This window comes from Eurypyga helias, unplaced genomic scaffold (assembly GCF_000690775.1).
Source record: "Eurypyga helias isolate BGI_N326 unplaced genomic scaffold, ASM69077v1 scaffold5517, whole genome shotgun sequence".
NCBI lineage: Eukaryota > Metazoa > Chordata > Aves > Eurypygiformes > Eurypygidae > Eurypyga > Eurypyga helias.
The window spans coordinates 38,535-61,491 of NW_010263613.1; the positions used below are offsets into that span (position 1 = coordinate 38,535).

Genomic DNA, 22,957 nt, shown 5'->3' on the forward strand with positions numbered 1-22,957 from the left:
CTGGCAAATAATTTCACTTAGTTGAGCCTATTTCAGGAGCAGGAGGAGTATTAGGAAAGTGACTCTTAAAAAGGAAAAAAAAAAAAAAGCAAGCAAGCAAAAACTTTTCCCAGCAGTCGCTTGGTGCTGTGCAGGATTATCTCAGGTTTCTAGTTTCCTAGGAACGTAGTAACTTCCCCATGGGTTGTTTAGTGGGCGGTGTTTTTGAATATATGCTAATTCAGCTTTCCTGACAGGGAGAGGAGCCGTGTCTCAGCTACACAACCCTCCTGACAGCCAACGGTGGTGAGCGGCTGCTGCAGACCCAGGCCATGTGCCCGTGCTCGCGCTCGTGACAGGACCCCTTTCCCTCCTGTCGGGGCTCATCAGCAACCCCGGTCACTTTCGTCACCGTCAGCGGGGCCGACATGTGCCTATGACGATGGAGATGAAGGACTCGGGCAGCGTGGTCCTGACAGCCTACCATCCCCACAGCCCAGCCAGGATCCCAGGCATGGAGCAGAGATTTGTGCAGGACATCCCCCCCAGCCATTCGCCCACCAGCAGGTAAAGCCCGAGGGATGGGGACCGGTATCATGCTCTGAAGTTTCGCTGGGGTCCGTTGTGGGTTTGGCTGACTGTATGTCAGCCCGAGAGCGTTTCCCGATCACTCGGCCACTTCACAAGCACTTCGCTCTCGCACGGTTTTTCCTCCACTGGGGAAATGATTCAGCCCAGCGATGCTGGTCAAGATTGGAAGGGGGAAATGTGAGTGCTTATTTTAAATGTTGTAAATCAACAGATCAGGCCAGTTTCCTGTCCAAGATACTCAACAAGACAATCCCCAGGAAAAAAGCATGTGAATCAGGCTTCTGCTCAGGTCGTTTAGGACTGTATTGCGGAAAGTTAGAAGGCTGGAGTGACTGAGTCTGGCACTCAGAAAGTTGATTCTGGCTTTGGTTTAGAGGATTATTTAATTCCTTCCCCATTCACCCACCAGGTCAGAACCAGCCCTTGCTTTTCTGTGAAATTGCCATTGCTGCTTTGCACACCCACAAACACACAATGGGAGATTGCATCGTTAAAGACTTAGTCTAAATAAGAAAATTCCTTTCGGTTGCAGGAAACTAAGCATTGTCTTAATTAATGTAGTCATGTATATGTTTACTTCCCTGCCGTGTAAGAATGCGTGTATTTGCACAGTTCAAAAATAGCAGTTTGGGCAACCTTATTGTTTTAGAAAATCTGACCTTTTTCCTAAATGTACGCATCTGGGTTTTGCAATATTCTCCAAAAGAAGTAGTATGAAAGCTCATACTCTAAAAAGTTGAAGAAAGTAGGAAATGTTATTCTGTGGCTTTACTGAAAAAATGGGAACTCAAGTCTGAGAAAACAGTAGATATCATTATCCCCAGGAATTAAGTCTGTGTCTTCTCTTAATAAAAATAATGATATTTGCTTCTTGTTGTTTATTTATAGTCCAATAGCTATTTTGTTTTCAATGTCATTATTTAGGTTAGCTGCATCTTCCTGTTGTTTGTATATTTCCCTGGCTGCCTCATAAAGATAACTTCTTTGTTCTGTTAAACTGTTGTTTGAGAGCAGTACAAAAATACACAATTTCATGTTAAGAAAAAAAAAAAACACACAACACAGTCTGGGCTTTTAGATGTAGTAAAAATGGCATTTGCTACTCAAAACACAGACCAGTGGTTTGGCATTGAGTTACTGGGGAGCATGTCACTTCTTCCCCAAGGAAGAATGCTAAACTCAATCTCCCTTTAAGTCTGAGAGCAACGGAAATGTGGTGTTTTGCTCTTTTTCTTGTAGGTGTGCTAATTGCTTTAAAATGCTATTGAAACTTAGGCTCAGGTTGTATGAGGGTTTAAATCACATACGTATCACCTAAGGAAAGCAGAAGTGCAAATTGCAGTTCCTGAAAGAAAAAAAAAGAGGATACTGATGTTTTGATGAAGAGCATATTTTTGAAGCTCCTGCCATGAGACCAAGACGTGTCTCTCTATATTTCTATTTGTCTGTAAGACTTTGGTGCCGTCTCCCCTTTCTTGTTCTTAGCTTCCTGCAGCTGTCTAATAGCAGTAGCCAAATTCTGCCATATGGGCAGTCAGTGACAGTCTGAGTTTCCAAGGCCTGTTCAAGGGAGGGATTTCATTAACCCAGCATGCAGCCCTCTGGAATGCAGAATCCATGAAGGCAAATGCATTGAGCATTTTAGCAAATGGCAAAATAGGCTCTGGCTTAATCTCTAGTTCTTCTTCTAAGAACTCTTTCCTGGCCTGCATCTTCTGTAGAGATTCCTCTGCCGCCGTCCTAATGGAAGAAGTTTTACTCTAGACCCCATGTTCCTTGATCCCTAGGGCAGCCACCAGCACTACAGCATGCTAATCCCTTAACCCTCCAGGAATATTATTTGAAAACACATGCAAGAAACAGAAGTGTTATTTATTTTTTTGTTTGATAACAAATGCAGATGGAACCTGGAGCCTGGCTTTCCTCTGAATTCTGTTGGGCTTAGTTAGATGTAGCTCTAATGAAGCCCATACTTCAGATATATCTATCTGTGAGAACAGAATCAGTCTTGGATATTAACCTTGGATTTGATAAACTGCTGTACAGCTCGCTCTCAGCTTAGGAATCAAGATCTATTGTTTTCTTTCCTCTCCCCAGAACTTTTCTCTTGCTTTGGCATGATGCTCCCTCTAGATCAGAAGAAGAGTTCCAATCACTAGAGCCAGGTTTGCGTATAAGCGTCTCCTAGCTATGTTTTCTCTTGCAAACACTTTCACTTTGGGAACCTTCTAAGCAGAGGTTTCTCACAGAAAGGGGAAGCTAATGTAGCCTAAGTCGGCTGTAAACTGCCCTGCTTCCCACTGTTTAAAAGACACTGGTATAAAAGAAGGAAAGATTTTTAAGTAGCCATCATGAACCTCTAAACAAATCAGCAATCTTAAACTCTTGCCAATCCAAGTACACAGCTGAAAAGACCATAGACACCAAAGTTTACGCTCATAAAGTAACTTAGATGGGCCAGACCAATTGGGCTCACATCCATCAACAACTTCTTGAAAGGCCAATCAGGCAGGCATCCTATGCGCACGTCTAAAACATACACCAGCAGCATTAGCATCAAGCATGAAGTATAGCAGCCACAAGTGTTTTCATCTCTAAGTCCAGTGGGAGGAGTCTCTATATACCCCAATATATGTTAAGGGATATTAGCTGGTGGCCTGTAAGGAGGACAAGAGAAGACGAGCTTTAACTGTTTTGAATGGAAGATGCATCAGTGTGAAAGAAGGGTGGTAAATTCATAGCTGTAATGAAGTAGAGAGCGGGATGAAAGTTTACATAGTGATGCTGTCACCAATTTGCAAAGGACAATTCTAGCTTCCAATGTTACTCTTGGATAACATTAATAAGAAGGTTAAGAAAACGGACCACAAATTCCAGCCATTCTCCAGAACAAGAGAGTATCGGGGGAGTAAAAATAGCTATGCTTATATACCTCGTCCTCAGCTATCTATATAATTCATTTATATCTTTCTCCTTTTGTTCCTTCTTGCAGACTTACCTGCTTTACCAGTTCTACACATAGGGTGAACCCTAAAAAATACACTGTTCAATTTGCTAGAGGTCCAGGAGAATTCTCCAGCCAAAACTTCCTTTAGTTCCATTAATGCAACTAACAAATTCATTTTCCATTTTTCTCATGGGACATTCAGGTACTTTCACTTCACTGGTCACCTGTTCTGCATGATTGCAATTGTTGATAACATTTATATTATTCATATATTTTTTTATTTATTGCTTTTGAGAACAAGGTGTTGGAGAGATCTTTGTTTTCTTTACTTGGCAGTTAGACTATATGGCATATGGGTATAGTGAGGAAGTATCTTTGTGACATCCCCCTCACTTTTTTTAAATCCCATTTATTAGAACTCATATGTCACAAGTACCAGTACCAAACACCCCAGAATATCACACTATACCTTTCAGTGCAGATACTGTCTCAGTTCAAAGATGAAAGCACCAATTTATTTTAAGTAATGGTCAACTTTTCCATCCTCACTTCAGAGAATAAAGGGCTTTGTAGTTGTGCACAGTTACTGCTCCTGGACTATACAGAGGAAAAGTGGGGCCACAGCCATGCATCTTCCTCACATCTCTTTTTTATCCTGCTAGGAGAAGCTAGGAGGAGTTATTCTTGGGCTCAGAGGAAACAGGCATGACCTCTATGCCAAATGGCCAGTAAGCTCTCTAAGGTAATTGTGCAATTAGGGGAGTACAAAGCATTCCTAAGTGAATCATACTCAAGCTTTCCTTGACTCAAGTATAAGAGGTAGTGAGTTCCTCAGCCCATTTGTTACTAGCACGGCTACCACCAAAAAACTCATCCTGCACTGCAAATCACAGATACATCCACTGTAATGAGGGGCTTACACTTACATGTGCATGAGATAAGAATCAAAGGAAAGAAACAGCACAGCACAGTTCACAGGCCTTGTTCCTGCAGAATGGGTTTAGAGTAGCTTCTAAAGGGCACATCAAGCTGTTTATACGTGAATAAACATCTTTATAATTAACACTGATGCAAAGAGCAGCATATATACTCCCAAACTTAGAAGCATGCTACACAGGCAAAGGACAAAGTGGATTTCAGCACCACTGAGCAACGTAGCAAAGACCCCTTAACTTCTCTCCTAGCCAAGGGCTAGTATGGCACTTCCAGTTGTTTCCAATGCCTTCATGTTCAGCATGTCTCACTCCTCCTGTTGTCAGGGGATGTTTTTCAGGCAGGTATCACTAAACTAGAGAATTAAAAAGAACAGGAAAAAATTCTGAAGTTGCGCTGTTGTTTTGAATTACGTGCTGGTACCTTCCAGGATCCCTGCTCTACCAGTATGAAACTTGCAGATTTGACATGGCACCAGAACCTTTTGCAGTATTCTTCCCTCTTGTGATCCCCAAGATACTACAGACATACGTCACGGTGAGATAAAGTGTCCTGAAATAATGACTGAAATAAAACTGGAAGAAAAACCCCTATGCACCAAAATTTGGCTTGTTTTTATCCCAACAGAAGCTGATTTTATCACACTAAAGTAAGGTTTGTATGCCCTGAGGCTGGGTGATCTGGGTTTAATTTTTGTCAGCGTTGACTGAGCAGCTCCCCTGCTCAGTTGTATACAAGTGATGTCAAGAATGTCTCCTAAGTGATGCAGGATAAACAACCTTAACTATTCTGGATGTTTATCTCCCTCTACCATAAACTTCCCCAGAAGACAAAAATAAAAAGCTGGCTCTTTTTCCACAGTAAATCTTGAAATTATTTGGGCCTCTTGCAGTAACTTGGACTCAAAACCTATGAAATTAAAATGTTAAAATGTACTAAGAGTGGTAAAAAATAAAACCACAGAACAGTAGTCTACAAAAAGACTGTATTGGCACAGGTTGGGCAAAAAATACATTTGTTGAAAAATCTCTTTTTATAATTTCTAGCAGCTTTATAAAACATTTTTAAGGTATATTTTTTATAGATTACTGTAATGATAATTCTTAATAAAAAGTTTACTGGGTAGATGCATATAAATAAGTCAGACAATAGCAGACACGCTTTTCCTGTAGGTTTTAGAAATACCTACAGAATGTCCTCTGGGAGCCTCACTGAGGAATGTAGTATTTATAGCCAGTTCCTCATGTTATGGTTGAAACTAGAGTTGGCTTCTCTGGTTTCTTTTTAGTTTGGTGCTCCTGCTGCTCTCCCTGGTACCTCCATATGTAGAGCTGATGGAAAACATCTGGCACTGTCCCTTTGATCATTTTGTTTGGTTGAGCATTTAGCCAGCTGCCCCATTCATTTTTAACTTAGTCACTTATCTCTGATTACACCGAGGGTTGGAGCTGCCCGCAAAAAAAATGTAGGACCTGAGAGCCCTTCGTGCCCTACACAGACACTTTCAGATTGCAACTGGCAGACTGACAGCCCTGGCACAGCAAACAGACAGGATTCAAGAACTGTAAAGTGTTATTTTTGCACAGCAGATCAAAATAATTCAGTGTGAATGTGTGGAAAATGTGCAGTGGTGGGAACTGTAAGACACAGCTGTGGAAGACTAGTAAAAGTCCTGGCTAGGACAGTATCTGAAAAGCATTTGGTTAGCACTGCACAAATACAGAATCACATCCTGAAATAGTGTGGAGTATCCATAGCAAACAATCAAGTTAACATCCTGGATTTTAGCTAACCACAGTGCCAGCAGCCACTCAGCCCACCGTCGCGGTGCTTTGCTCCAGCTGGCCCAGCAGTGCGGTGGAGACAGGCTGGCAGGCAGCATGTCCAGCATCGGGCTGGGACCATGCTCCATACAACATTCAGGTACCACCATGGTGGGTGCATTAAAAGAGCACAGGAAGGAAACCAAGAGAAGAGTGTCCAGAGTCATGATGCAAGCTTGTGACTGAAGCCAGGCATTCTCTCTAGGATTTTGGCCCCTTTTCCTGCCTCCTTTCTCTTCTGGTGGAAACAGTCCCTATCATGGTCTTCCAAGTCCTACTGTGTGTGTCAGGGGCTCTGAAGGGGCTGGGAGGAGGAGAGGAGCAAAGGGGAACAGGAGAAGGACTACCTTCATAGGTATATGACCTTGTTCTCTTCTTTGTGTGCAAATAAAAGGAGCTGGAGAGAGAAAAGAAACGTCTCCCAAAGGGCATTGTGTGGTGGAGCCATTTACAGTCAAGCCCCACATCCCACCAGACACATGTGGCAATGGCTTTTGGAATGGTATTTAAGTGGTGATTTTGAAGTCAAAAGCCGAACTGGTTTAAAAGACAGGTTGTTTGAAAAAGAGACTCTATTACCCTGAAGGACTATTTTAGCAGAGGTCAACAGAACTGCTTGAGCTGGCATCCCTTGTAATTAATGCAAGAGAAAGACACGCTCAGTGAGGGATCCCTCACCTCTGTAATTCATTTCTTCCCCTTCCTGTATCTGTTAACTTTCCAGACACTGCCAGAGCCTCTGGTCTCTGAGGAGAGTGGAACAAACACTGGAGCAGGGAACCTATTATCAACTTTTTTGTTTGAAGACAGTCATGTTTTCTTATTTAGGATGCTATGTGTAATACTTGGCTGCTGTAAGCCTGTGGGATTTTCAGATGTGCTAAATCATTGTCTTACGGTGGACTTATGCTGGATGGTTAGACAGAAAAGAACTAAACAAAGGAGAGAGAAATCTCTGCTACTAAGTGTTGCCATTATTGAATTTTTACCTGAGGACTATACAAGCCTTTTATTGCATTTCCTTCTGTAACGTTGCTCTGAGCATATAATGAGCAAAATAATGATCATAAGTCTCTTTGTGGAGGGTAGAAGAGCCCCATGAATGCAGACAGACAGAAGGGAGTATATAATGAAAACCTATATAGGATGTAGAAGTCCAACTCGATACCATTTACTAGCTGCAAGACAAGTAAATCAAGAGGCAAGCTGGGGAATTGTGTTCTAAACATCTGGGGGCTAAATCTCAGGACATCAGATATAAGGTCACTCTCACAGTTTGCCACCAGAGATGGAAGAAGCTCTAGAGCTGTAAATCATCATATTTTACTACAGATAATCAGAAAAATACCAGCTTCCCAATGGACAGATTTGGGAAGGGAATAACAAATTTATATAAGGCCTAAATGTAACTCACTGAGTAGTATGTTCTTCACTAACTACATCTCTACAGGCATCAGAGAGTCTGCAGTTACCCAGACTCCAAGGCTAGACTATGCAAACTCTAGGTATGTCAGGTGGTGAGCCTCCTCCCCATCAGTTTATCTTTCTCTGCCTTATAAAAGCCAAGAACAAAATGTCATCCAGGCCTATTTCCTGGCCCAGTAATGGTCATGCAAGGGGTCAAGAGGGAATCTGAAAATGAGAATGTCAGGTCCTTTTTAAGGTTAACATTATGATGAGACAACTAACTGTGTAGTTGTAGCATTCAATCTAACAAGAAATGCTCTGTTGTTTTTTATATTCCAGTCTAATAAAAGGTCAATAATAAATCCTGCAGTGGAACATCAAGAGCGATATGAGCCTTGTTTATATACATTGACTGAGTTAATGGATACTCAGGTATCCACTGGAAGTTTTACCTTTGAATTCAGTGGAAATGGGATCAAGCCATCAGAACCCAGATTTGTTGTCAATAATTTTGCTTACGGGGCATGATCTGATTATGCTCTCTCTTGTCTCAACTTAGGCTCACTTCCTGTTTAATAGGATTCTTAGAGAATAAGATACCAGTATGAAGTCTTAGATAAGTAAAACATAATGGTGACTAGGCCTGTCTTCCTTTTGCAATACTTCTTCCCATTATTTGAATATTTTGAAAACTCGAGTTCTAAATATTTGTCTGGAAGTAGCAGAGATGAATATAAAATCTTTGCTGTAGTTATAGGTGAAACATGGAATGGGGCAACCTAAGGCATTCTCTGAAGGTCTTTTGCAGGTTTGGCTGTCCTTGGCCATTTCTGGGCCAGATGGTGCCCAGATCATGCATGTGCAAGGAAGTGAAAGGAAGCAGTGAGCTTATCCTGATGAACAGAGACAAGGGAAGCCTTTGTACTCAGGCTGCAGCAGGATTTCACACTGACAGTGTTCGCTCTAGAGAGAGGGTGGGCAGAAGGAAGCAGGGACAGCTGCCCAAGCACAGGGGAGGGGTCTTCTAATCATGTGGCCATCTTCAGCCTCCTTCTGGAACAATTGTGTCTGCCTTGTGTAACACCCTTCTGACATCTTCCACTCAGAGGATGCATTTCCCCATAAACCCCAGTGATCTGCTGCAATCCTTTAATGCTGCCTTGCTTTCTTCCCTCCTTCCCTCTTTCAATCAGCAAAAGCAATTAAACCATGAAAATGTAAGAATAACATTACTGGAAATGTGAGATTTCTGGAAGTGTAAATTTATCCTTACTTACATGTGTGTGTACAATATGTACAAGTCCATAGAGAGAGCATGAAGCTTAAGGCTACCCATGTGTCACTGGAGACTCACGAATATATGGCAGACATTAGAATTGCTTAGCCCATAAGTAAAAAATTAACTGGAATGTTCTTCAATCGCATTTCTTCAAGCCATCTGTTGCCTGTGACAAAGAGTGGCCATTAAACATAAACAAACAAAGGAACCTACTATGTCAGTTTTTGAAAAGCCTTCTTCAACTTACAGGAGCTCCATGTTCTGTATTTAGGAAACACACAACAGATTTTCAGGAGGGACACTGGTTCTGCAGCTGTTTTGTGTGGTCAAGATGCATTTCATCCTTAATGTACTGCAGCTCTTATGGCTTTTTTTTAACTACTGAATTCTTTTTATGCGACTTAGATACAGCAGGCCTGAAATTAACTATGCCACACTCAGCAATGCACAGGACCATGCAAACCAAACCTGCTTGCCTCAGTCTACTCTGAACACAAGTAACTCTGCAATTAATTACATTACATGCCATGCAACAATGAGTCACTGTAGTTTTAAGTGACTGCCCATTTGTCCAGGCATTTATCATCATAGGATGTCCTTGGAGCTCATTTTCTCTTTCCAGATTCTATCACAGGGTGTAATATTCACATAGGTAATGAGTATGTTTGTAATTAACACTGTTAGTACTATTAAGAATTCTAAAAAATATAGTAAGTATACTTTTCAGAGTTCCCCTTCTCCTACTTAAATGGACACTTACAGAAAAAAGAAGGTGGTGTATTCCTTTTTTATTTAATTCACAGTACTTTGGCTTTTTGCTCTCAGACACAACATACTGAAATTTATGTACTACCAGTATTTAAGGCCCTGTTGTGATGCGTGTGTTCTGACACTTAATGAAAATCTGTATTACAGACAAAAAAGAACCCAATAAACTAATGAAAAATAATAAAAAAGTTCAGTCTGACACCGTAAGGTTTAATGAAGAAGTAATAAGTCCATGGCTTTTCTGAATTTCATAATTACAGCAGAGGATTTCAGGATATCTTTTTATGCGGTGGCCGCAAGCAAATCTGACCTCCCTTTGCCTGTGTCCAGGAGCTGTACAGTAACAGCACAGAATTTTTCCCAAGTCAATAAGCTTGGGCCAATAAGCAGCACCATGACACTGCAGCTGTAGGGCTTCTGGCCCCAGGGAACCTGTGCCCAGCCTGTACACAGCTGTAGGTGGAACCTTGGAGGCTGGAATTCAAAGTGTTTAGACCAATGCTTCATGACTGATAAAAAAATAAAGCATGTTTGTTTCTGAACAGGCCACTCTGCTGACTAATAGGTTAGTCTGGGTATTTTCAGGTCTAGATATTTAAATAGGTAGAAAACTATACTGCATTTTTCTCAAATATTTTGCAGACTGAAGGGGAAATTTCATCCAACTTACTTGAACCCTAACAGAATATCTCATTCATTTGTGCAAATCAGATTCCTACCAGAGCAAAACGCATGAAAAAAGAGTGGTGTTTGTGCTATTCAGTTAGAAATGCTTATTGACAATACTATGAAGGTGTTCATCGTTTGAATCCCTGAAGACTCCTGCAGAAGAGTCAAGGGTACAGCAGGGAGCCAGAAGCAGGCCTGATGAATAAATTTAAAGAAGATTTTACATTTCTATTAGGTTAGATATTTTTTACTAATTTAGCTAATCCATGTGAAAAGTAGAGTTCTGATTTTCATAGAGATTAGAGTTTAAAATATCTTTTATTTCTTAAACAATAGAAAGGCCAGTCAGCATCTGACTATTCATTAGAATCCCTTTTCTAATTAAATCTCATCAGCTGCATCAGGAACATGATGATATTCAGAGGCTGAATTGAGCCACATTCAAATGTTGTAAGTAAGGTTCATAACCTTTATTCTTGAGCTGTCAGTTCAGCCTTTGGTATCTGAATCATTTCATAGCATTGAACTAGGGCTTCAGTTAGCTGAAAAAGACATTGACCACTGCATAAGTGAGTGGAAAACCATCATTCAACAGTTAGCTTGGTATATCTGCTGAAAGTATGTCTGTAATTCTGTGAAGGAGATGGTGTTACTAAGAACAGATTGGTTTCTGAGACTGCCTTGAACCCAGCCAGCTGTAGTTAAACCCTCAAAGGCTGACAAAGTACATTCCTAATTATATCAGTGGACTGAACGGCTTGATTATGTTACCTCCTTTGAGACTATTGGTGCTGAGTTTCCATCACTGGGATAGATTTAATATTTCATCCAAGCCAAAGGGGACCTCAGGCTGGGCAACAAGAAATGAACCAAACAATGAAATGATATGCACCTGTGGGGCTACCCTAAAGCCGTGAGATATCCACATCCCATGAATTCACTGGACATAGCAGTAGCAATAACATTTGATAAGCAATCTTTGAAGTCTGCAAATTACTTTAAAATTTGTATTGTATTCATCTTTGAAATTAATTAAAGCAGTTTGCAACAGGTACAAGAAACAGCAAGGAAAAGAATAGATAGTGGGAAGAGTTTTTCTGATATCCTTACAGAAAATGCACATTTATGGCTTTGGCCACCCTCACAGGGTCTTACGACATTCACTGACGTCAATATACTTAAGCAACTGGTATAGCTGAAGATAATAAGCCAGTATTTATTTTTCTGTGCTCCCTTGTGATCTATATTTAGTTAAAAACTTAATACCAATTTTCCATCATTTATGACAACCTATAAGAAGAGTAATACCCCATAGTGTGGTTACAGCAGACCAAATATAGCATCTTCTGAAGATCACTTGAAAGTGATGAGTAGATCTCAGTGATAAACAATGGACAATACATACTTGTGTATGGTGAGAGTCATGACATACTCTTACAGAAAGGGAGGAATCTTCTTAATCTTACATTTCAAATTTTATATTTGATGAAAAGAATTGGCTCACTTTGAAAAACTGCTGCTGTGCATTGTATGTTTAGGAGATGTAAGGAAAAGTCCTGTTTGCTTAAGCTAACATTTCTGCCACCACTGGCCTCTCTCATATTTAAATCATGCTACCTAAAGACAGAGAGATGATACAGTGCTCTGTACATGCCACCTGGAAAATCCTGTTTAGAATTACGCAGTGTGATGGGCCAATCAGATAAGTCATGTCTATAGAGAGGACATGTTTGTTTTAACTGTTGAACTGTGGAGGTTATGGAGAGTTGAATCTTTGGATTACAAATGTAATTAACATCTTGAAACATTTAAGGTCAGATCTAAAACTCCTCTTGGTGGCAGTAGGCGTGGACTTGTCTCTAAAGATCTAAGGTGCCTGCAACCAATTCTATATCCCTGATATACATTGCGGTGCTTCCTTTTTTTAGTTACTTATGCTATTCATGCCATTCTCTTATTTAAAAACTCTTAAATTCCTCACAGGGATGAATCAGTTATTGAATTTCTCTGCAATTACATTTGTATGAATCAATTTTGTGCATTTATTGGACTTTAATTTAAAATAAAATAAATAAATAAATGGACTTATTCAACAGCTACTGAACTACACAGGAAAGATAACTGAGTGGAGTAATTCTGTAATGGTTATGATGGAAAAACTTAGCAAATTCAGTGGGATATTTTTCCTATTAGAATCATCATAGTCACTTTTTTGGATTGCCCTCAGAGAAATATACTTACAAATGGAAATATTATCACAAGTTAACACTGGACCCAAAAATCCAAACAAAACAATGAAGCAACACAGACTTTCCTTCCTATTCTGATTGCATCACTGGAACCACTGCCTAATAAAGGGATTTGGTTTGAAAAAACTTCCTTCTATGTTTTTTACAGTGCTGTGTGTCTGCATTCCTGTTCATTTGTATGCTTGATTAGCTGAAATCAAATACAATGATGCAGACCTCCAAGCAGCTATAAAAACTCAAAGTGAGCAATACTAACAGCAAAAAAATATTCAACATCACGATCTACATGGGAATTGCTGTGCAGAAAGCAAAAGAGCTGATGCAAAATCATGTATGTTTTTCCTTCATGTTATTTTTTGTCGTTATGTAACTGCTCAGAAGTTTGCTCTTTAGCAGACTTCAAATAGCCGCTTGGACAGGTAACAAAGGATGTACTGTTTGTGTCCCTGCCTCATGCACAGCTATCCTCTGGCCAGAAGCTGGAAAGACGTGGATAGATTTTAAGAAATTCTGTAAGTATCAACCTGTGGGATTATTTCCTCTACTCATGATATTCTTTTGATATTACTTTTGACTTTTGATGAGTTACTCTTTTGGGGTTTTACAATAAGCCCTATAGATTTTGAGAACAGGGACGGTAGGTTGGTCTTTGTAGTTGATGTTGTGCCTTCTAGGGATGAATTATTGAATTTATTTGGATCATAGATATCAATTTATATGAATAGAAATATAATTTTTAGGTGCCTAAGGTGAGAAGATTGGTGGAGTTTTATGTCGTCACATACATATTTTCAGAATGTGTAGCTTATGTAAAGATGAAATACAATAATACAACAACCAATCAGAAGCCTAACCAATCATTTCAATCCTTAAAAGACTCTACAGGGACTTGAGAGAAAACTCAAAATTTAAGGACAAAGTGGCAATTAGTTAAGGAAATAGGAAGTACATAAGAGAAAAAAAAAGAAATTTAAAGTCTACTTTCATGAAAACCATGATTTCATGTGAATACTTTTGCTATGCAGTTGAGGGTTTGGGTTTTTTTGCATTTGTCTTATCATCAAACAAAACTTGGCTAGTCAGTCTTTGAAAATGAGACATGTTTGGCAGCATTGGAAAAGATCTTGCTGAGTAGTTACCCCCTTCTATTACTAAGTAGTGAAGTGAAGGATAGAAGATGGATGAAAGTAGGTGAATGATCAAGCAAAATTCTTTAGTTGAAGCTTATTTAAAATGAATCTCGACTTCAAAATGTAGTTTTGATGTGGTGCTTTATTTAAATTACTGATTTAATCGTACACTTGTTGAAATCAAAGTTCTTGAAAAGTTCTGTAATTGCATTATGTGGAAAAGAATGTTTGTGACCAGAATATAGTAACTGAAACTCACTGATGTCACTAGGCATTTCAACAAATAAAGAGGAAGAAAATACACGTTCATACCAGATGTGAGAAATTTTTTAAAGGTCAAGGCTGCACTTTTCTTTGATGCAGCCCTTGAAATGCCTAAATTGAGATTGTTTATTGCACTGTATTTGAGTTCTGACTATTATCCTATACAACATGTAAATAGGAAAGTCCTGCTTCCCTGGAAATTATGATAAGAGAGTAGGTTCTCGGTTAGCTGTGACCTTATGCTGTAATCCAATGTTTGCCTAACAAAAATGAAATTAGTCTATTTTGCATGAAGAAACCAATCAAATAATACCTTGAGTGGAAATTCTTGACTTATACACTTTTACTGTATGTACCATGGAACATTTTCTGATTTGCTCTGTCTCTAAGCACTTTGAAAACCTTTTGACAGGTGGGCTGGTTTTAACACTAATGACAAGATAAGTAATGAGAGCAACGCTGTGGCTCCTTTGAGGTGTTGCAGTTGTCTAATTTTCATTGGACACAAACTTGATCATAAACATGTTCTTAGTAGCACTTGCCCTGTGTTTTCTGCAGTGTTTTCTGGGCCTGATTTACACATTATTATTCATATTCTGTTTCATTTAGAAATGTTCTATATAAAAATTGTTGAATTGTATTTCTGTCACAGATGGACATCTGGGGGTCTAATTGTGTTGTCCAGTTGCTCATGAAGGGCAGACTCAGGCTACTTCTAAGTTTGACTGTGGGATGTGCCAGGGTGTGCTCTGAGGTCCTCATGGCCCATATCCCGGCTCAAATTATTACCTCAAAATGTTACAGTGAGGCCAGAAAACTTTCCGTGCCAGTTTTCAGAACTGTAGTTCTGCCTGTGACGAAAGTATGGACAGAAAATGTAGGAAAAACAAAGTAGTTGGTCACAGGCTCCTGCACCTCCTGGAACTGTGACAACTGCATCTATTTGAGCATTTTCTGGAGGAATCTTTAGAGGAATAGGCAGTTCACGAATAGAAAATGGCTTGGTTTTAGTTTGTTCCTTACTTTATCTAAAGTTACTGTGAAATTCCACCAGGCCCACAGTGCTGTCTGGTAGTCAGCTATCACCAAACTACTTTCATTCCCTGCTAGTCTATTAGGACTCAGAAACGTAAGAAAGTTGTGATGACTTAACTAACTGCCCCTTACAGTGTGAGCTTTTGTAACTGTCCAGGGACCTGCTCTTAGTATGGGGCAAATAAAAAGCAACTTAACTAGGCTTTTATCTCTTTCATGGCAGAATAACTCTGAATCATGCCACATTTGCCATGGGCTAAACTTCACATGCCATTTAATATAGCTCAGTTGCCAACCAGGAACTTTTCCAACAGTAGCAGTAACATTATTTGTCTTACTTCTTAAAATGATGTGCACCTGAAACTCTTTTCCCTAGACCAGAAGAACTCCATAACTGCACCTAAGGAAGAAATTTTCTTAGGTGATATGTAGATATGAAAAAAGGAGCATTACTGCTTCCTCCTGTCCCCACCACCACCTTCTGAGATAGGAAATCTTTTTTTAATCCATTTATCTCAGAAGTTCTGGGGAGTCAACTGTCAACTTCTTAAATAACAACACAGCATCAGGCATGCTTATTAAAATGATTATTGAGTGAAGTTTGATTTATGTTGGTCATTTCATTGGCATTATCATTCATCAGTGCAGGATCCACAGCACAAGTCACTTTGAGAAAGAAAGCTCTTTGAGAACATGTGTTAAGTTCATCTAAAATTTCTCTCCAAGACCAGGAGAAAATTAATGCAGTCATGAAAGCAAAGGACTGGCACCTCTGTCAGCTCCTTTTCCAGTTGCTCAAATGCTAAAATGATCACAGAAATGTCCTCCTAAGTCTCCCTGTACAACCCACATATATGCACAGCTACAGCAGAAGTGATGGCTGCTGCCTGGCCGGCTTGTCCTAATTCGGAATCCAAGGCTCGGACTTGAGCCCAGACGGCTCTGCCTTGAGAGTCAGCAATGTCAGCAGTGCAGAGGCAGAGGCACGCATCCCACCTTGTCCTCTCACCATACCCTCCTGGCAGAAAAGTGTCTCCAGTTAGGACGGTTTCCAGTCAAGCAGCACTCGTTTTCAAAAACATCCATGTAAAAGCTGGCATCTGAACAAGTCACAGGTCTGAGGAAGTTCTGAAGATAGTTGTAACTGTGCTGGAAAGGAAGAAGTGGAAAGTCAGAAGCTTGTTTAAAAAAACAATGCATCAACCAGGGTTTTATTTTCTTCCTGCTGCCTTCTGGCAGGTGACTTCAGTGAATGTGTGAGTGTTGAGCACTACATGGCAGCAGTCTTGCTTCAGTTCACTTTCAACCTAGCTTATGAACAAAGAGCTATCTCCCGTTCCCCCTGCCCAGACATCCTACCTGCCCTGCTTCATCCCCCCCCCACCTACAAAAAAACCCAAGTCATCAGAATAACCTCTGATGCAGGCACCAACACTCTCACACACAACGGCACACTGATCACACACATTTGGGGAGCTCATTATAAGACAAAGTCAGCATTTTCCTTCCTTCACCAGCTCCAAACTCCAGATAGTCCCTGTCCATGTACCGCTGATTAAGTCAGATCTATGTTAAAAACAATCAGCAGTTTTCCCAGCTCTTGCTCTAACTCCATGCTTGTGAAGAGGTGATAAGGGGCAATTTCAGTACATTGCCCTCCTCTCCTAGTGCACATATGGATGGTTTTATAGGAAAGGCAAAGCGAGAAAGGGGAAAATAAGAGAAAGAGAGATTAAAATGTAAACCAAAGAGCTTATTAATATGACAAAGCTAACATAATGCCATCTGGTTTATGTCTGGTCTCCATTTGAAGCTTGATCCTGCTGGGTACTTAGTGCTCAGGCTGCTCCCTATGGCGCTCTCCAGAGCACGCTTATTGTTAAGTGCTTTACTGGATTGCAGCCAACTTGCTGAGCACCTCACAGGAATCAGCCCTTGCTAAATTTTCCTAGTTTGTAGAAAAAAAATCCTTCCAGCTCTGAGCCCTGGCACTTCGGACCAAGACTTTCCTTCCCCATACCAACCCACAAGCCCCATACCCCTATTTTTTCTTTTTTATTCTGTATAGTCAATGCCAAGTAGGGTTAAGCCACTGGTTGCCCACTGTGCAAACTCAGGTATAGACCACTGGCCTCTGAGGAAACGCCAGGGGACAATATTTTAGCATGAACTGAGGTCCTACATGGAGTTATTCAAAACTCCTTTTGCTCAACCTGTGAAAAACCCAACTTCAGAGGACAAGGCAGAGTGTGTAATAAATTCTCAGATATTGTCAGCATATATTCCAAAGGGGCAATGGGCTGTTAAATCAAATCAAAGAAATCCCTAGAAAACCAGGACTCGTGGTGTGCCTGACAGCATACACTGTATGAAATATTTCAAGTTGATAACTCTGAACGCAGCTCTCACCATGAGGTGCACCTTCCATGCGCTCAACTTCCATCTCCTTCCAATAATAGTGAATCTTTGTGAGGAGCAGCTGTAAATTACAATTCCTAAGCAAATCTTCAAATTTTATAGCCAGACCTGTAACAAATCTGAAGGCTATAATGAGAAAGTGATGACAAAGCAAGCAGAGACACTTTTTGCTGTCACAGCAAGTCTGCTCCAGGTTTTACTTTCAGGGTCAGGCTGCATACATCCCCTGTCAGCTGATCATTACTCAATGCTTCAAAAATCCTTGAGGTGTACACATTCACTGTAGTATAGTCTTTCCCGTGCCCCATACCCATTTGTGCATCTGTATATGCGTGCATGTGTGTAGGGTGTGTTTGTCACCTGCAGTGCATTTTAGCCATGTGGAAAACCACACCCCTCAGTAACACCTCCCCTCCCTCACCTCCTCACTCTCCACTTCCCCCTTAACAAAATTTTACCAGCATTACAAACCTCTGGCCGTCATCAAACAGCTGCTACATTCTCTAAGCAACCTGCCAGAAAGGAAAACAAAAATAAAGGAAACACTTACCTCTTTTCCTCAGTTATAAAATCAGCCTAGGTCTTGAAAAAGACAAAGTATAGCCCTGGATCACAGATTAGATTAAGGCCTTGCATGTCTGCACATATGCTCATGCCCTCTGAGGCCAGAAATATTTCTTCACTGGACCAGAGCTCTATGTCTCGTAGGACGCAAGACGGCAGCTTTAAAATTGCCATTTAATTGAATATAGGAAAGACTCTGACTTTTTGTTGTTATTGTTACGCTTTTCTTATATCCCTAACTTTCTGAGTTTATGTAGTGAGAAAGAAGCAATTTCATCTGTGAAATGTAGCTATCTTAGGGGTATAAAATGTCATTTTCCACCCGAACTGCAGTCAGGACATGGCCAGGGAGCACAACGCTCTCATGGGCAGAGGTGGGCTGCAGGCTCTTGATGGTAAACAGCATTTTTCAGCATAACTGGTACAAAGCACAGCACTCAGGAGGCTTTTGCTTCTGACTCACACCTCCAGTGCATAATTCATAATAATAATAGTAATTATTATAATTATAAACAACAGTAACATTTTCACAGCACACAGAAACAAACACAGTGAGCAGAGGTGGCATAAGCAGCAGACTGAAATTTCTTGAGCACTGTAATCAGGTTTGGATGTATTCTGGAATTGGTCCAGAATATTAGACACAGCACAGCAGCCCTACCAAGTCACATTTTGGCAGGTCTCTTGCTCACACACTTCCAACATGGATGTAAAGAAGGGCTGGGGGTAAGAGGCATCTTCATCAGGGAACATTTCTATGTGTCCTGTGTGGGTGACATAGCCAAATTTCACTGCCCCCACCTTTAAAATGCATGCTTTCTCCCAACTGCCATAACCCATCACTAAGTAAGTTAATAACACATGTAATGTAAGACATAAGTTGCGCTCTCACCTCATACCAACCTGCAGAAAAACAAGAACCAGAGCCATGTGAACCACTCATCCGTCAGAGCATCCGCAGAGGGCTGCCTGCAGTCATGACAGCTGGCAAAGGTTCCTGTAGTTTTAACAAAGCTACCAGGAAAACCATTTTGAAACACTCTCTCTTATCAAATATCTTGAATTTTTCCTCTCCCTGATCCAGCACTTTCTGTTAGCCATCATCAGCATTTTTCTTTTGCCTTGCCAATACCGAAAAAGCCCTTCCTGTGAAGCCGCTGGCACTTGGGGTCAGCACCACTTGTTCCATGAACAATAGGGAGCTGAAGCGCTTCAAGGCAGGAGAGTGTTGCAAGGGGAAATAACTGTCAGATAATCATCTCACAGTACTACACAAAGTGACATTGTCACACGGCTGGTATCCTCAGGCATCCCGAGTGGATTTGTGTGAGTGTGAGAAGGACTGAGAAAGCAAAGCTGGCCATGGCAGGTGACTGCGGGCCCTGGACAGCTGCTCTTCTGCAGATCACCGTTCATGTAAACCATGGGTCTGGGTATATGTTGTTTGGACAGTGCTGTTGAACCCAGAGATTTCTCATTCTTGAAAATGAGCAGGAACCTCATTCAGACTGTGAAGGCTTTTGAAGAGGAGTGTGCCCATTTCCCAAGCAGATAAAAGTGCTTTTGAGGACTGAATCTCCACTGCCTTGCACTCACTGCAGCTGTTCAGACCTGCACAAGTAAGGGCAGGACACCTTTTTCAGCAGTGCTAGCGATGGTCTTGGCTCCTCAGGTGTCACAGGCCTGATACTGGCCGCACTGGGTGTGCCAAGGGCTGAACCTGATGGACCTTAGGTCTCTGGATTGAAGCCAGGCAAGGGAGGTCTTTGGCCTCAGCTACTGTCACTCAATGTCATTTGTGTCTATGGTAAACAATAATATTGTGTTTACTTTTGAGAGGGGCTCCTGATTTTTTTCCTTTTTTATCTCATGCTAATATCTTCAAATTTCTCATTCTTTATTTTTTTATGTTGAAACATCTGTGATGGTTCACAATGGAGCGGTTAGCATAGATTGTTTCTTTTATACATGCTAATAAAAGTTTCTTTTATACTTGCTAATAAAAGTTTATTTTCTCCCCTTTTTCTACCCTCTTTTTTTGCTGCATTGTACTAGACAGGCATCTCGAATTCTGTCTGACTGCCAAGCCCAGTTCTGCTTTCATGTCAAATATTTAACAAAATTTTAGACTAACCTAATATTTATGTTATGCATGGTAATTAGATATGTCTTTGACTTATATATGTTTCTGTTTGAAGGGATGAACTTTGGAGATTGGACATTTATAATTGATTGAGCATATTCAGAGACATAATTATGTCTAGAAAATGAAAACTTTTTTCATTTGCCTATTAGTGTCCAACAGAATTTTCAGCTGTAATGCCTATTTAGTTAGGGATTTTTTTTTTAAGTCCTTTTACTGGAACATATTTCATGATTTACAGTCCCCCTCACATAACATTGCTGATTAAATTAGCATTACCTAATGGGTGAAACTAGTAAGATATTTTGTTCAAACTAAATCCTCACCTTTAAAGAGAAGTGAAATGGTCAACAGACCATTAGAAACTCAGCAGAAACTCACCACAGTTCTTAAAATAAGGGTTACTGGGCAAATATGTATTTGGCAGTTATAGTTACTTTTAAAGTCACATTAGTGAAAAACATCTGTTAATATAAAAATATCTCTGATCCATTACAGTGGCTTAGCTGTAGTTAGTTTAGCAGTGCTTGGTTAACATCTAAGGGAGGAGGAGGAATAACTGATGTCATACATCAGTAAACCAGGGCTTTTACCCATTGCTTGGCTTTGTTTGGGTTTAGACAAAGTTGTTCTGGTTTTGCTCAAGTTGCAGTAATCCTTCAGCTCTTGATGTCATGCATTCTGGGATTTCTATACTCTTTAAAATAATCTTTGAGCCCTCAAACCACATCATATGTTATGAATATTCTTGTTTTGGAGAAGAGAGTCAGGCAATCATTTTAGACTGTAAGAACCCTACCCCTAATGTTTCCCCATGCATCAAAGATGTGGAGCAATGTCCGGAAGAAGTAATGGAAAGAACAGTTTGGAAAGATGGTTTGGGATAGGAAAAGCAAAATGGGGAAGGATTGGCGAAAAAGATTACTTGGGAGGGTCAGAATGTCGCTGCTCTTGAGGAGTGATTCAAACTGTACCCAAAACAGCCTCTGCAGGGCCACACCTAGTGTGAGCATGGTCAGGCTGCTGCTGCAGGGGAGCAAAAGCCAGAAATTGGTCCTGGTGAAGGTAGGAAACAGCAGTGCTACAGATCACAGCTCAGGTCCTTCTTTCCCGGTGAAAGTAGATTGAAATTTGAAGATAGTAGCAAGTCATGACTTTCTTTGTCATCTTGCCATGTGACTTACAGGGTTTGGTGTTTATTTCCTCCTCACTTTAGTGGCTCTTCCACCAGACTGTCATCTTTTTATTCTTGGCTTTCTTGGCCTATTTAGCTTTAAAAGAAATGATGCCTCTATGGGAAAGTAAGTGGCTTCCCCAGGGAATTGTACTGTAAATCCTTGGGATCAGCATAACTAACAGCTTACCTCTGATATAGTTTAATGCAAGAATTAAGACAGGTTTTTGTTGCAGAGGCGTAATAGGACAATATGCTCAAATGTCACCAGATGACTGAAAATTAAGGTGTGAAATAGTGTTTCTCCAAAGATCAAAGAGACACCTGAAAAAACTTCTGTGTTTGTAAATTCAGCACAAAAAAATGGCTCCCCCGTCACATAGCTCCACATACTGTTTCCAGTGTACACACTGTACACAGGATCGTGTGATCCTGGTTTGCGGCTATCACAATGGGCACTGGAAAACAAGTTCAGTCCCTTCCTGCTAATTTACTGGTGGAGGAGGGTTTTTTTCCACCAGGCGAGTTCATTTGTCAAGGTGACCTTCGCAGCTGACACCGAGCATTACTGCAGATAAAGAATGCCGCATCAGCGTATTTGTGAAACCCAGCTCGGCAGCCGGCCGTGGGCCTCCTGCAAGGCACAGGGACTTTGCAAAACAAGACTCTTCCTACAGGCACTGCAAGGGTTTTTCTGTTTCACGGTGTTCCTAAGTCGGCATTGCACATTTTGCAATCCTTCTTCTGTCATGCTCTGTAAACCCTCTTCTCTTGCCTGACTGGTTTTATGTCTAAATGGTCTTGAGGTTAAGTAGTTTCTTTTGAAAAATCCCTATTCTGTAAATTAATGGTCTCCTAGGCAGGAGCTAAGACCACAATTAAATCTTAATCAATCGTGAGCATAGGTAGGAAATTTCACAGATCCCCTGCCAAAGCACCGACAGAAGAAGTAGATCTTCAGAGATCTCATAAGAGCAGGTTTAATCTTTCATGACATTTGAGGACCTGATGTCAGGTCTGGACTGCTTGGCCATAAATTACTACCTTCTTCCTATCTAAATAGGTGCTTTCAAATACATCACTTACTAAGTTTTAGGATATTGCCGGTTTTCTACCATGAAAAACAGGCCGGATTCGGAGCATGTGTGCTTGATGTATCCTAGTGTTAATGTAAAGTGCAGCCTGGAGAAGAGCCTCTGATTTTGCTCGCTAACAGCTGGAATACATCAGTATGTAGAATCCCTGGAAATAGCAGTCATCTTTCAGAAGAAACCACCACATGATCATGATCATGCCAGTTTAATTTCTGTGGAATAATTAATCCAGTGATAATTCTTCTAGTTCCTCCCTTGTAGTATTATTTTCATGCTTACCACATGACATCAGTTAAACAAGTCCTTAAAGCTATTCCCCAGCAGCAGTGACCTGTTAAAACAGGAGACTGTATGTAGAAGTCGGACAAAAATAAAAAGGAACATTTCTTTTTCAGAGGGGAAAAACAAAAAAGGATTTTGATTGATCAGAATAATCCACAAAGCATTTTTTTAAGCCAAGAAAAAACATAGGGGCAAAAAAAAAAAAAAG

General features: G+C 40.6%; 1 protein-coding gene across 1 annotated transcript in view; it reads left to right on the forward strand.

Annotated features, from left to right (window-relative positions):
- Positions 1-408: 408 nt before the first annotated feature.
- Positions 409-22,957, forward strand: part of ARHGAP28 (Rho GTPase activating protein 28) — a 73,595-nt gene continuing 51,046 nt past the window's right edge. Inside the window, exon 1 of the mRNA XM_010156097.1 lies at positions 409-546. Coding sequence (XP_010154399.1) covers positions 416-546 — 131 coding nt within the window. The 5' untranslated portion in view covers positions 409-415. The remainder of the gene's footprint in view (positions 547-22,957) is intronic.